The following is a 15,595-nucleotide window of genomic DNA, read 5'->3' on the forward strand; positions in this document are numbered from 1 at the left end:
GATGCGAAGCCCCAGCAGCCAAGCCCGCGATACCACGTCTGCAGCCCAAGCAACAAGTAGCCCAGCCCGCGACACCACGTCTGCAGCCCGCCAAATCGCAAATACGATAAAAATAAACCAGCCTTGACAAAATACACCGTGCGTTTCTGTTCCCCACACCCGCTTCTCGGCCATGACATTATCACGGTCTGCCATCTCCGCCTAAGAGCGCAAGAAGGCCGGTGATAGTATAACTTCTAACGCGCTTACATAAGTACACACCGATTTTTTATTGTAATAAAGCGTTTTCTGTTTCTGAATAAGATAATAAAGTAAACTGTTGAAATATATATGATTTATTGTAATAAGGTAAAGTCACCAATTACCGTCCCTTGTCCTAATACCGGCCCCCCACCTATTTCAGAAAGTATGAGTCACCAACCTGCGGCGAACATGTTAACTTATTATAACTTGTGGTTTCACGCCCTTGCAAACAACATATCGAGCAACAGCAAGCGCACTAGTTGACAATTAAAATATTAAACAATTTGGCAATGATGAGTTTTTTTCTTACGTACACATAAATGTATGTAGTTTGATTTCAGTGCAACGTTTTACAAATATTTTAATGCAATATATCATCGATACGACATGGATACAGAGGATTAAGTTTTACTCTCTATTATTTAAGCCATGTAAAAGATACCAGCTTCCAAATCGTGACGTGTGGTAATGCCAAATGTCGCCCCCCTATGATGTCTATATAACGTTCCGGGGGCGGTATTTAGAACCCATATTCACAAGTCATCCAAAATTGCCCACATTTATTTAATTAATTATAATACATTATGCATAATTTAAATAAAATCATTAAATTTATTTAATAATCCAACTTCATTCAGCATTCCAAGTTTTTGTTGAAAAATGATATTAATTTTTAGGGTCCAAATATGGGGGTGATATTTGGATAACTTTTACAAAAGTAACAAAAATGCCATTTTTTATTATATCGATAAAATATTTTTTTTTTAGTTTCTATGCTATTTTCTCTTGTAGGTATATTGTCATAACCAACAATATAAATAAAATCAATTAAAATATCACGATATGCAAATAAGCTTGTGAAATGGCCCAAACAAATGGGGGGCGGTATTTGGTGACTTTACCTTACTTAAATTTTTAACACCTAATTATGAAATTTTAATAACATATTTTCCAATTATAACTACATATTTTAGGTACCTATTATTCATTTTTTAGCACCTAAAAATCCTAAGCCCATATTAATTATAGAAAACTTACTAAAAATGTCAAAAAGAATTGGATGTGATATTTGAAATGCGATCATTAAGAAATCCTGCGATAAATGGAATGGCTCTCTGACATCGTCGAAACACAAATGTCATCTTCAATGCATTCTCAAAAAGTAAGTATTGGTGATTTATATTTGTTTATTCCGAAATTGATTGTGTCAAATGCATCATATCCATACCCTAGTTCCAGAGTGTTATAACTCAAAAATCACTGTTTCGTGATAATCGGCAATTAAGATGTCGGTGAAAGTTTGAACTCTCACTACTATTCTGTTTTTTGATGGATTGGCTTGAAATTCTGGAATTCAGTAATAATTATATTCGGGACAAGAATGTACTTAATTATAAAATATCGTTTTAATAGAGTTTCCCTCTATTTTTCCAAGTTGTTGCTCTTTGGATCCGAGATCTGTACATATTTTTCTTACTTAGTGCATTTTGGAAAGAATTTTGTATGAAATGTAGGAGAATAAAAGAAATTATTTATAATATAATTTTTATTACAAATTAAGAGATCACTAAAAAAAGAATTAAAAAAGGCGCACCACCGCTCAATTAGAATCTGAATGAATGGCTGATGTTGGACACGCTGACGTTGATGCCGCTGATGTTGTAGATAAGTTCTGATAGAAGTCCCAGTAAACTCTGGGAATGGCTCCAGACGAACAAAGAGCTGCTTCTTCAAGTCTGCGATACCTGGTGGCCTAGTATACGTAGGTTTCAGCTGGATAGATTCCTCATTAATCGCCTGCGTTCGGTGCTGCCGTGTGTTTGTGGGGGTGTAAATTTACCGCACCGGGTGACACCAACCCTAGTTACGCCACCGCTCAGATGCGTTGATGATCCACACACACAATACAAAAATTAGAGGGAAGGTTGCTACCTACTTATTATTACGCAAGAAATTAGGTGATCAGTGCACCTTTTTAGTACCTGTACACGTGCATGGATTTACTGGCACCAATAGTGTGAAAATAAACCTTTTTTGACAGTGTCCGATCCTAAAAGATCATATGGCCTTCACAGAGTGGAGGTTTTGTATTAACAGAATTTTTTTACGAGATGGATGGATGATAGCCATTTGCTCAACCTATTAGATCCATACTCTGACTGAAACACAAATTGAAAAACAATATGTCTATTTGCCAGACTATTAAAAATTAAACTATAATATAACGATAACTGTTTACACGTAATAGTGCTGACTGTCTCAACAATCTCATTCTTAAAGCATAAGCGAGACGCATTGTAGTCATTGTCTGGTGCTATTTCTGGCGCTGATATTTCACAAGTTCCAACTGTCGCGTAAAAATTCAGAAGCTGCTGTACTTTTTTGTTCCATGCATGCAATCTTGCAACTTGCACGAAAACACGGGTTTACATGTGCATTTTCTTGTTATTGCTGCGATAATACGTACTGTCAGCAGTAAATCCATGCACGTGTAAACGGGGTATGTGCTCCTATACAAGAGCCTACAGTAAACTAATATTATGAAATTCAATTGAAGAGTCGTCACAATATAATCAAAATCATTCTTATGGGTATTTATTATCATTATCAACACTGTTCATAATACCTATCATAATATTACGAGTTTTCACATGGTCTTTGAGTGTACACTTTGGGTAAATCATTTTCCACAATCATTTCAACGGTAACATGATCACTACCGTGTATTTTCAGATGCTCGACAAGCTTGTATCTTCTCGAATAACCTTTATGACAAATATTGCATTCAAAATATTTTTTTCCGGTATGTGTAGCCATGTGGCATCTCAAGGCACTCAAATCAAAGAATCCCTGGCTACAAAAAGAGCATGTATGATTCACTTTATGATGGTGATATTTACTGACATGACTGGATCGGGCACTAGTAGTGATGTATTTTTTCGGGCAAAGTTTACATTGGTAGTTGTAGGGACTAATATTATGGACATTTTTCATGTGTCTGGCTCTGATAGAGAATGACGGAAACATCTCATTGCAATGAATGCAACGTTTGGGATCTTTATTGCCAACAATATGACATTTTAGGTGTTGAGACATCATTGGTTTTTTGATTAATTTTGTACATATTTTACATGGAATTCTAATACTATGCACATTCGATCGGTGAGAACTAAGATTATGTTTAGTTACATAACATTTGCCACATACATCACATATAAAATTTGGGAAATGGATTGCCATGTGAATGACTAGTAATCTATTCGATTCAAATGTTTTATTACAAAGAGTACAAGACAAGGCGTCTTTATCAATTTTGTATAACGATTTGGTATCTTTCTGTTTGACTTTTGAAAATTCATCTTCATTGGATGGCGATGATGTTTGAGAGTCTCTCTTTCCACGCTTTATGGGAGTTTTGCTAGTGGTTATTGGATCATTATTCCAAACTGCAGAAACGGTTTCAGTTTGCTTGGGTCTGTATGTTGCTACCCTTTTACTGTGAGGAATATTTAAGTCTTTTAAATGAACGTTGACATTCGGAAATTTATCGCCATTTTCTCCTTCTGTTAATGAATATTCAGAAGGTTCGGCATTTTCAACTGGAAATTCGTCACATTTTATTTCTCCCAAATCTGCAACAAAAAATAATGGTTTGCTCATTTTTTGTTTTCAAATGTAATAATCATAATAATTCGTGTGTCATCAATCATACAATATAATAAGATATCGATAGCTTTAAAAAAAATCACCACTATTTTGCAGCGAGCGAGAGGAAACTTGTGATTGACGATCTGTGCAATATTTTTCTATTTTGCTTTGAGCATATTCCACTTGGCTACGAAAGTCGTGGACGTTCCTTAGTGTATCTATGCAAGATTCGCAAATGTAGACATTTTCTGTTGCATATGGCTTGCCAGTTACCTGAAAAAATAATAAAGCATTGTTATTACAGAAGTAAGCATTTTGCCCAATTTGAGTTGTTATTTTGAAGTAGTTTTCTTGTTAGGTTTGAGCTTGCGCTCTACAATGTTTTGTGACAATTTATTTAATTTAATTAATTAATTTCATGCTTTTTTACTAATACTCTTTCACAGGGCTTTTTTGTAATGTAACGCGGTGGAACGGCGTTCCGGCACCTTTTTTCACGGTATTTTTAATGTTTCAAAAGCAATTAGACGAAACAATGTTCGCGCTTACATAGTTCAAGTTAATTTTCCTGAATCATCTCATATGAAAAAACATATCCTGAAAAACTGTCTTGTTTGATAAATGCATTGAATTCCATTACTATTTCTTCAAGTGAATGTGAACGCGAATTCAATTAATTCCATTTTTCAAAATTGTGGTATTTTTGAGGTACTATACTTTTTTTAATAGTGCGCGGACCAAAATGTACTATAATTATCAGTTGGCAACAATGCGCTGACAGATGGCAGCGCGCGACGGCGCACAACCAGTCACAAGACCCCTAAATAATTTATCTGTAACTACATAATATGAAGAATTTTCACAAGTTACATGTAATATGTAAGTTCCGTTGGGAAAAAAATGTACGTTTGATGAAAATATGGGAGCTTCTGCAATAGTCTGTATGAGAAAATTAGGTTTTTTGGTAAAGATAGTACCTACCTATTTACTTTGTATCGTTTTTGTGGTTGTGGTCTTTTGAGACCTAAAAACCTAACACAACCTGCTATAATCCAAAAATAAGATAGTATTTCATTTTTAGGCTTATGATAATTGAAGCTTGAAACATAAAAATGTTGTTTCCTGAGAATATTGAATTGCGGACTTGTCGCTTTTTGTAATTAGACGCCTCAATTATTGAGGAGATGTGTCCTTTCAAAACTTCGTTTGAACCTGTGACTAATGTTTCAAAAATTTATTCATGTCACATGTGTATATATGCTGCAATTCAGGGAACAATGGGTTACTGTTTATAACAATAGGCTACTGTTCAAAAGGGCCCCATGGGATGGCTAAATAAATATATAAAATAGTGAAAGGAAGTCGGCTGAAGGAATTCAGTCTGCGCCCTCCTATAAAATAGTAAAGACCTAAGCCGGGCAAAAAAAATTGATTAGTAATAAGTTAAACTTAGTAAATTTAATATGATGTTAGTGTATAAGTGCTAATTGTCTATGATATAAATAATAAACATTTAGGGTAAATGCACTGGTATCCGGACAGTTAACTATTTTCTCACCTTATTTTCGATTATCTTTTCCATTTTTAGAAGAAAACAAAATATGTTATGATTTATAAATGTTAACATATATATTCTTTTGGTTTATAAATATTTTAAAAATCTATATTTAGGTAAATTACTATCATATTTCTCATGTTAAGAAAAATGGTTGGTTTTTTTAGTCTCCGGACACACAATCTTAGTTTCCGGACGTACTATTTTTAGTGGTCGGACAGATTATTTCGTATAGAAAATAAGACAAGTTTTGGTGTTAAAAAAATATTTTTTCAAGTTTAAACAATTTTAGTTAATACAGTGATACAATAAAAGCAGAAATAGTTCACAATGAGCACTCAAGCAACTGCTAACTTGAAAAAAAACATATTTTTATTTATTCAATGTGTTTCTTTCATATAGTTCTGTCGAAGTAATTTTGAGTGCAAATTGAGCAAAGCAAAATGAAATAAAAAACTGAACTTCATAAATCAAATGGTAAAACTAATAAACATCTCAAGTGAGTTGACCAAATTTTGACATTAATTTTTATTACATCCAAAAAATCTCGAACTGTGTAACTTTTGTTTGTGTTCTATAATATGCAAAGCAAGCTTACAAAAAAAAAACATACTTGAGAACTGCTGGCAACTAAATTATTGCCATTGATAATTTTAAACAGGTTCAACACTTCAGTCACCATAATTATATTTCCAAACACACTAAAATAAATTTCAATACTAATCCTAATCCCTTCTCTGACTAAAAATAAATGTTTTCAAGTGCTATTTTCAATCATAAATATAAAAGAGAACTAAGTGTAAAAAATCCATGCTTGAATCAAGCACTCTTCAGTAGTTTTACAGAGAAAAAATGCTTCAGTGCTATACCCCCAACCCAATAGCCTGGATATGTGACTTAATGTCTAAACACCTACAAACCCGGAACCGGGGTTCAACGTAATACGGGTGTCTGAGTGATTATACGGGTGATAAACATATTAATTTAGGTCTAAGTTTAAACAAAAATTACATACAAAATCTTTTAGTGATGCTTCACTATAAGATAACATAGACATTGTCCTGCATTTAAGGTGAAACCAACGAACACATCCATCACAGCCAATGTTCTTTAATAAACCATCCTCAACATCACTTTCTAATTCATCAGAACAATTTTGGCAAATCGCCTTTTTCGCTTTCCTTTTTTTTATTTGTCTTCTCTTTTCTAAGGAAGACCTTTCATCTTTTATGAATTGCTGTACTTTTGTCATCCTTCACTTTTTCTTCTATGATCTTCCTCCACGCTTCCGAAGAAATGGCGCTTGGTGCTTTGACAGTGTCTTATTATTCTATTTTTACTCCCAAATTGAGTAGGTTTGGGGTAAAAAATATGAGATTTTAATGTTAAATTGCTCACACTTGATGAACTGGTGCTTGCATTTGACGTACTCATACCAGCTATTGGAGATAATTGTGTAAATACATAATAATTAATTAGAAAAAAGCTTTGTCCGGTCATTCAATATTGAATTTTAGTCGCCGGACAGCAGGATCAAAATTATAAAATCGTGTCCGAAAACTAAAAATATTTACAATTCTATGTTTGTCCTTTTCTAACTTGTATAAAACCAAGCAAGCCTCGATGTGATACTGTACACACACAAATACTCAATGTCTCTTATAAATTCAGTGCCCGGACACTGCGTCCGACAACTAAAAAAAGATAAAATTTTGCACTTTAGTTGCCGGACACCAAATATTTAACTAAATTTAACAAAATACATTATTTTTATCATTTAATAATATACAAGAACATATTACTGAATAATATGAAACATCTTTGAAGCGAATAAATGAAATAATCATAGTTTTAACGTACTTTTTGTATCCTTCGTTCACTAATTATTTTTTAAGAAATCGAATATTTTTTTTGTTGAGTCAGCATGTGCACCACTACTAATGTAATACTATAGAATGAATTCCTTTGTGCGTGACAAATATAATTTTATTGGTCAAGGAACACTACAGGCACAATATGTGAGTCATCCTTCATATGAAACTCTCATACTTTGCTTATTTTCGTTATATTTGTACAAAACTGTCCGTATACTGAAGCTGTCCGGGGACTAATGCAGTTACCCTACAAGAATTCGAAATAAAATGCAAACAGATAAACAATAGAAATTTTAATTTTTGATATTACACCCCATAATTTGACTGAGCTATCAACCACCATTATTGGGGTGGTATTACACGTCGATAGATTTTCATTTTGCCCTTGCATTGTTTTATTAAGTTCATGCCGGTGCTCAAATATATTACTACCCATGCCCGCAAATTTGGCTATTAAGTAAGTATTGTATAATATACAAAATAAGTTTTTTTTTGGAAGCGCACCGCGGCACACGTAGCATCGTCTCATGGCACACCGATTGCGGACAGTGATACAGAGTACCTACTCTACCTTTACCGCAATAATTTGTTATAGTGTGTACATAGAAAGTTCATTATAGATTAGATTGGGTAAAGTTATAGTACCATATTTCGTTTTTATGATCGAGGTATTTTGAGACCAAACCAAAATCTAACACAACCTACTTATTTTTGGGTTACAGTAGGTTGTGTTCGTTTTTGGTGTCAAAACACTTCCTCAATGACGATGTGGAGTACTATAAAAATACCAAAGATTGAAACAGTAATAGATAGTAGAACTAAATAATACCGCAATGGAGAAACAGAAGAACAACATTTCCGAATAAATCTCGAGGGTTTCTTCAAAAATAACAGGTTTAAATATATTTTTTAAATTCTTGTTGGAGAGGCAACATTCACATAGAGCGGGAGGAGTTATGGACGCTTGCACGCAATTATTATCACTACCCATGGCAGGTATATTTGGTTAAACAAAAGTTCTACTGTTTAGAAAATAATAATATAACTATCGACATTCGAGATTTTGACAGCAACAGCCATGCAACAGCCAAAAGACCATAGATAATATACGTAAACAAACAATAGACGATCTATGCAATTCAGCGTTGCCATGTCTACTGAAATTTCAGTAGATCTACTGATATTTTTTGCCAATATACTGAATTTTTGATATTTTTTCGAAATTCATGAAATCTACTGATATTTAGCTATTTCCCATATTTTTAAGTCAACGATGGTGAATTTATTAATAAAGTTGAAAAGATTTACGCACGCCTTTGTTGATTTGGATACACGCTTCTAAATTAACAAAGGATGCATTGTTACGCTACCCAATACCGGCATTTTAACCCACTGACATCATCATTGCTTAGAAAATAATAAATTAATACCTACCTATTATTATTTATTACGTAAAACGTCACACCATAACGTAACATGACTCAATAATCATTATATTTTAATGCTATGCTATGTGTGACCAGCAAAAATAAAATTTAATGGGGATGAACAATTGCATCATTGTTAAGTGATAAGCTGATAAGAAGGAAACCGAAGAACAAGAGACATTATTCAAACATTTCAATCATTGTTAGTACAAAGGGTTTTTGTCCACAAATATTTTTTTTAGAACGCAAAAAAACTTTTTTCTTCTGGTTTCAAATATTTTTCTTATGCACGTAAGTTCGAATGAATGATACTTTTTGGATCCGGCTCAGGTACATAAAGTAAATTTGAACATTTAATTTGGTTAGGTATTAATTACTGAATAGCAATTTTAAATTTTAGGTCAGGTTTCTCAAGAACCTTTCAGCAAGTAAAGGTGAATGTACATAATTATATGATATAACAATTTATAAGTCTTCCGATTAGTGAGAGCGCCACATGCTGATTTTGATAGGTATATCATTCAATATTTTTTATACTGTGGTGAGCTTAGTACTAAATTCGAAAACCGGACAATTTATGGTGGCATATCTATAACTAAAACTTTCTCATGATATTTAGAATGAAAATAAAACTGAATAAAACATCGCGAATGGAGAGATTTCCTTTCTATAACCAGGAATTATTTTAATTACACCAAACAATGGGCTCTCGAAACTCGAACAAGGAACAACTGGGTACCTACCTAGTACCTACTTTTTATAGTTTTGTTTCATCAGATTGTTTAGAGTTTAGACAGTCGAAAATGGTTTCTACTGTGCCCTTAATTTTCATCAGTTTTATTCTAGCATTCTCCGATAGCAGCAGTTATAGCAATATTAAAATTATTAATACAAGTTCGTTAATATTGATACCTATTATTTTTGAACTTCTTAAAATATTTTTCCTGATTCATTTGTTATTCAGAAAACATTTTAAATTGTCCTTAGTAGTAATCGTGAAACCAGTGATATAAAAATAACTAGGTGCCTACTTAAGTGTAGTGATAAATCGTATTATAAACTAACATTATTTTGTGTAGAAAACAATAATAACGAAAACAAACAATAAATCAAACAATAAATAGATGGTGATGAATAGTTTTATTATTGTTATTTTATTTCATAATTATTATTACAATACCATAATACCTATTCTAAAGTGCATCAAGGTCGTTTGTTATCTCCACAAGGTGAGTACCTTCCTTATTTTTAAATCATACCTATCTGAAATACTTATTGCATTTTCTAAAATCTACTAATATTTGTGTTTTCCATAATATTTGTGAGCAAATTCATGATTATGTTAATAGTAAACTTGACATGATTATTGCACTGAAATGAAATGAAAATTTGGAAAATAAGTTTGCAATGGAATATTTCTTAAAAAAAACCCTCGCTAATTATTTTTGAACTTTCTGAATTTTTTCTAAAAAAAACGAGACGTTAATCACTTTACGTGTATTTTTTTGAAAATGCAGAAAAAAATTGGTCATTCAATGAGTAGGTATTCAAAATCTGAAATCTACTGATATTTTGTCAAATCTACTGAATTTTTTTGTCACATTCTACTGAAATTTTAAATTTTGACTTGGCAACACTGCTATGCATAGACCATCATAGATAATATACGTAAAATAGACCATAGACTCGATGATAAGTAATGAAAGGAGTTTTACCTACCGCTTGGCCGTAGTCATGGGGCGTGTACGACGCGGAATAGGCGCGGGGACGGGCACGGGTAGAGTGTCCGTAGTAGCCCGCGCGCGTCCAGTCGTGTTCAGCGTCAAATCAGGGATAGGAAACCATAAACACAGAAAAGTTTTTACTGGAAAACTCCTATTTGAAATGGCAAAACTTTGCAGCAAAATATGGGACCAATGAAATCAATATGGAAAGCACTAATTTAACAGAAGAATTTTATAACTTATACAAGAAACTGCGGGAACAACCAGACAAGTTTTTCGAAAAAGAGTAACATGAGAAAATATTTGATTAAGTATATTCTAATTAATCTAAGTTTTTTTCTATTCTTTTTGAGTCATTTTTTGCGATCCGACTATCGCCTTTTGGCATCTTCAAACACCACCAATGGTGAATACACACTGTCATCTGATACAGTTAATTCCTGTTTATTTGGTAAATTTATATTTATGAATTTAAATTCAAATTCCATCAAGTACCCTTGGTCGATTTTATAATTTGATTATATATTGGATAATATGTAAGTTAAAGTTTAAAAAAGACTTTTCGGTTCATATGGTGTTAATTTAGGTGTAGAATGTACGCTTCCTAACTTTGCACCCCGGCTCTAGGATGGAAATGATGTACCTATTTAATATATTTTATTTTTATTATGTTTATATTTTTTTATTAAGGAAAACAAACAGTTACATAGACTACTAATATGTATAAAATAGACTAGAAAAAGATATTGCAACAAGCAAAGTTTCCATATAAATTATAATAATTATAGTTAATCATATTATAATTTAAATACAGAGAAATTAGATAAAGAAATAAATGAGAAAGAATATTGAATAATTATAGACAAAAAAAAACATTTTTATGTACCTACCTTTATAAATATAAGTAAGATAAGTATACAATATAATATGATCGTTAAGAATTATTGAAATTTAAAGATATTATTTTTACATAATATATATTTATTTAGTACTACATATTATATTAATACAAGTGAATATCATTTGATATAATTTTATGCGACGTAATAAGGCAAAGAGGCGTATCAGTGTAGTAAAAAGTGCAAAGGTATAAAACGTATACCTACTTTACATCACTACGCACTATCTATGCTTTGTGAAAATAATACCACAAATACATCAGACGCGCGCGGTAAGCTCATGATGGTTTGAGACACCCGCTACTCGCTCGTTTCCTGCGTCGGCGCCCGTACATTCTGTGCGGACACCTCTATGCGCGCAGTGTGGGAAGAGCCCGCCGCATGTACGATCTTGCCTGCGTCGAGCTAGACGCGCCAAAACAACACGCGCGAACACCCGTCCCCGCGCATTGTCTACGGACACGTCGAAACATGTTCATACGTTTGAGTTGCCCGCACCGCCGCCGCGCCGCGCCCGTCAAACCACCACGGACGAGCACTTATTATTCTTGTTGACTCTGAAGTCCCTTCAGTGCAAGAACGTAGTGGTCGCGCGGCGGCGTCTTGCGAAACTCAAACGTATAACCGTGTGTAAAATGTTCGTAGACAGTGTGTTTTTTGGGGCATAATACACACGGTTATACGTTTGAGTTTCGCAAGACGCCGCCGCGCCGCGCCCGCCAAATGACTACGGACGAGCACTCAGATGTTGATCGTATTTTTTGCCTTGTGTTCTTCTGTGCTGGCCCCTTTTTACCCCCTTTTCTTCTCGATTATTTATCTCTCTGGTTGCTCATCTTGTTTAGCAGGCTGGCAGGACTGACGCTTCTATCGTAGCGTCCTTTGTCTTTGGTCATTCAATTTGATATGTCTCAAGGAAACCAGGTAGGTGTTCTCTGGACTTCAGAGTCAACAAGAATAATAAGAGTTTTAATGGTAGGTAAAACTACTTTCATTGTTCGCTATTGAATCTGAAGTCCCTTGAGATATCTGTTTGTTATCACCTGGTAAAGCAAGATAGATTCTGCAAGATAGGGTGGATGAACCTAACATGAGAATTAGGTATAACATCTCCTTGCTTTTAGGCTCAGTGCACCGGGATGAACAGAGAGGTCAACATATTTTGTTCCCCCGCTGTAGAAGTCTGTGTGTCTATCGGTTTCTAAAAGTAGCTTCTTGGCGCCAATTACCTCTCTGCAGGATGTCATCTATGGGGTAATTCTCTAACCAATTTAGAGAGGCGACTGCTGATCGAGTACTGCGTGGTGATTCCTGTACCCCTGCATCAGCGAGTACTGACTTCACCCAATTTCCGATGACTGCTCGAGTCGCAGGTTTTGGGGGGCCTCTTGACGAGATAAATAATGCCGGAATATTACTACCCTCTTCTCTTCTCTCATTGGATACGCAGATAAGTTTTCGTAGCCAAAATACTGGATCGATATTTTGGCAACTGGAAGCGCTTAATTTCCCAACAGATTGGCGGTGCCTTGATGTGTCTGTCTTGGAACCAAACACTGGCCATAGAATTATATGGTCGCCATTATCGACTAGGCCATTATCCGCTACACTGAGTAGGGTAAGGTCATGAACCCGTCGTCCCGATGCGAGTAATAATAATATAGGTGTTCTGCGTGAAACTTCATATAGGTTGTATACTAGTGGTGTTGTTTTCTTGAGGTAGTCTACGATTATTCATGGATCCCAAATCGGTGGTTTCGTAGGTCTAGTCTTGCGGGTGGATATGGCTTTTAACATATGACGCACTACTATGTTACTGCTGATGTCTTTAGTGATCATATGTTTGCAAAAGGTAGCTATGGCCGACTTATATGTACAAGAATAGTGTTATATGAAAGACCTTCCTTATTGTATAAGTGACCCAGGTATCTAGCCACTTCAATCGGCTCGGGGGTATTATAGCTTATCGTGTTGGCCATGCACCATGTCTTCCATTTGTCCTATGCAGGTCTATAAGTCTTCAAAGTGGATGGTCGCCAGCCGGAAGTGAGAAGTGATCTGTCCTCTACCGACCATCTAGAAACTAACTCTGCCCACCCAAAATTATCCATAACTGGAGTGATAGGTCCCGGACTTGTGGTGGTGGATGGTTTGTCACCGTATCCACCAGAAATGACTCTAAGTGCGGGATCGGGTAGGGGGGTTCCAGTGATCTCTGCTGTAGGTCTGCGCTCCAAAAACACTTCTTCCACCATGGGGCCACTAGGAAATATTTTCCCCTTGCCAAGTTCAGGTGTGCCAATACTTGTGGAATTAGATTCGGTGGCGGGAATATCCAGGCTAGTTTGAAGTCCCACTGTCGACTGAAGGCATCGTGGCATCGATCGGATTTCGTGAGACATACGTTGCGACAACATGAGCTGTGTTGGACGCGAACAGGTCTACGTCTGGGAGTCCCCATCTTTGAAATAGGGAAGCTGTAGCCGCCATAACTAGGTGCCATTCTGGGATAATTTTGCTGCGTGAGAGATGGTCTGCCACGCAGTTGTATTTTCCTGGAAGGTATTGTGCAGTCAATGATATACTGGCCTGGTTGGCAATTTCCAGGATCTGTCGGCAAAGACTTAGTAGGGTTGCGGACTTTGTGTCCCCTTGATGTAGGCCACCACTGTTTTGTTGTCGGTTTGTAGGAGTAATTCTGATCCCCGGAGTTGTATGGCTGAGAGTACTGAATACAGCTCTTTTCGGTTGGAGTGCCACGTGGATTAGCATTTTGTCCATGTACCTGATAGGTGGTACTCGTCTAACTGCGCTCCCCAGCCTGAATCGGCACTTGTGGTGGAATCGATGTTGTTTTGTGAGGATGGCTCCTTGATAATTGAGCGCTCGTACGTTGTAGACGTCGGCAATGCAACCTCCCCTGTGGAGTGACGAAGGTTGCAAAGTTGAGTCGCCCGAGGAGGCGTTGGGCCTGCCTGAGCGATCAACTGCCTTTTTGGATCTGCAATTGCAGGTGGTGACGAAGTGATGTGCACTTCTCTGTTGATAGATATTTCCGATTGTTGTGAGTATCCCACGTGATACCCAAGAACTCCCGCTGTTGGCTTGGAATCAGACAAGATTTTTTCTTGTTGATTACCCAACCTAGTGCCTGCATAGAATCTATCATATAAGTCAGTTACGAAGAAGAATCTCTCTGGACTGATTTGCCATCAGAAAGTCGTCTAAGTAAGTGACGATTCTCATACCTTTTCCCCGGAGGTGTTCGGCCACCCAGTTTGTTAATGAGGCAAACAGTCTTGGTGTTGCCGACAGTCCGAACGGAAGGCACGTGAATTGAAGGAGTTCTCCTTGGTAAACTAGCCGAAGAAATCGGCGATGTTGTATAGCTATAGGTACATCTAGGTACGCTTGGCTTAGGTCTATTTTTACTAACCAGTCTTCCCTTTGCAGGAATGTTGGGACCTTGAAATGGTGGAACAGTTTGAACGGCCTTGGTTGTAGGAAACCGTTTAGGCGTTTTAGGTTGAGCGTTAAGCTGCCGTCTTGCTTCCTTACTAGGACCAGGGTTGAGAGGAAGCTCGGAGATGGTTCTGCCGATTCCAATACTCCCAATTTCTTCAGTTCCGCGATTTGTGAAGTGATCTCCGGCGATTGTCGCGTTTGGAAATCCTTCTGGAATTGTACGGAAGGCATTATTAGAGGGGGTTTCTTTATAAACGGAATACGGGTTCCCGTTATTATTTTCAATAATGGTAGTGGTGCACCCTTGGCCTGCCAGATTTCCTGGAAATGCTGGAGGCGTCCCCCTTTGAACGTGGTGAGGGAGACCCGGTCACCTGCGTCTAGGGTAAGTGCCCCTCGCACCACCTCGGTTATCTCTGGGAAAACCTCGGTTGGATGGGCGTGGGCCTCTCGGCAAGCCACCCCTAACCTGGTCTGGTATCCTCCTCGTGTATCCCTGCCTCCGAAAGGTGTCCTTGTGTCCACCTGACGAAGTGCTAGGTTGACTCCCCTGCCCTGGTCAACCACTTTGGTGGTCTGATCGAAGACCTTCTCACGACTCCCACCTCTTTCTAGGAACACCGCCAGTTTATCTTTATTGAAGATATTTTCGGCGCTAGATGGGATCTTGTTAAGAGCCTCTCGGGTGAAGGTGTCTTTTATACCGGAGAGGATTTTCTTCCGTCTCGTCTGAACCAACTCTGCCCGTTTTCCACAAAGG

The 15,595-nt window shown here is 36.5% G+C and overlaps 1 protein-coding gene across 1 annotated transcript; it reads right to left on the bottom strand.

Moving 5' to 3' along the window:
- Positions 1-1,784: 1,784 nt before the first annotated feature.
- Positions 1,785-8,419, bottom strand: LOC147072073 (uncharacterized). Its single transcript, XM_085946459.1, has 3 exons — positions 8,150-8,419; positions 3,993-4,164; positions 1,785-3,875 (listed from the first exon to the last, which is right to left on the bottom strand). The coding sequence occupies exons 1-3, from the start codon at positions 8,309-8,311 to the stop codon at positions 2,881-2,883; spliced, it is 1,329 nt and encodes a 442-aa protein (XP_085802585.1). The 5' UTR covers positions 8,312-8,419; the 3' UTR covers positions 1,785-2,880.
- Positions 8,420-15,595: the final 7,176 nt, after the last annotated feature.

This window comes from Rhyacophila brunnea, unplaced genomic scaffold, assembly GCF_057557595.1.
Source record: "Rhyacophila brunnea isolate RB1 unplaced genomic scaffold, BYU_Rbru_1.0 scaffold_2, whole genome shotgun sequence".
NCBI classification, from domain to species: domain Eukaryota; kingdom Metazoa; phylum Arthropoda; class Insecta; order Trichoptera; family Rhyacophilidae; genus Rhyacophila; species Rhyacophila brunnea.

Coding starts and splice junctions, on each gene's coding strand:
- LOC147072073 (XM_085946459.1), bottom strand. CDS start 8,311: ATGGGTAGTGATAATAATTGCGTGCAAGCGTCCATAACTCCTCCCGCT. Junction 4,165..8,149: donor TCTTCTGTTTCTCCATTGCG/GTATTATTTAGT, acceptor TTATTTTTTCAG/GTAACTGGCAAGCCATATGC. Junction 3,876..3,992: donor TCGCTCGCTGCAAAATAGTG/GTGATTTTTTTT, acceptor TTTTTGTTGCAG/ATTTGGGAGAAATAAAATGT.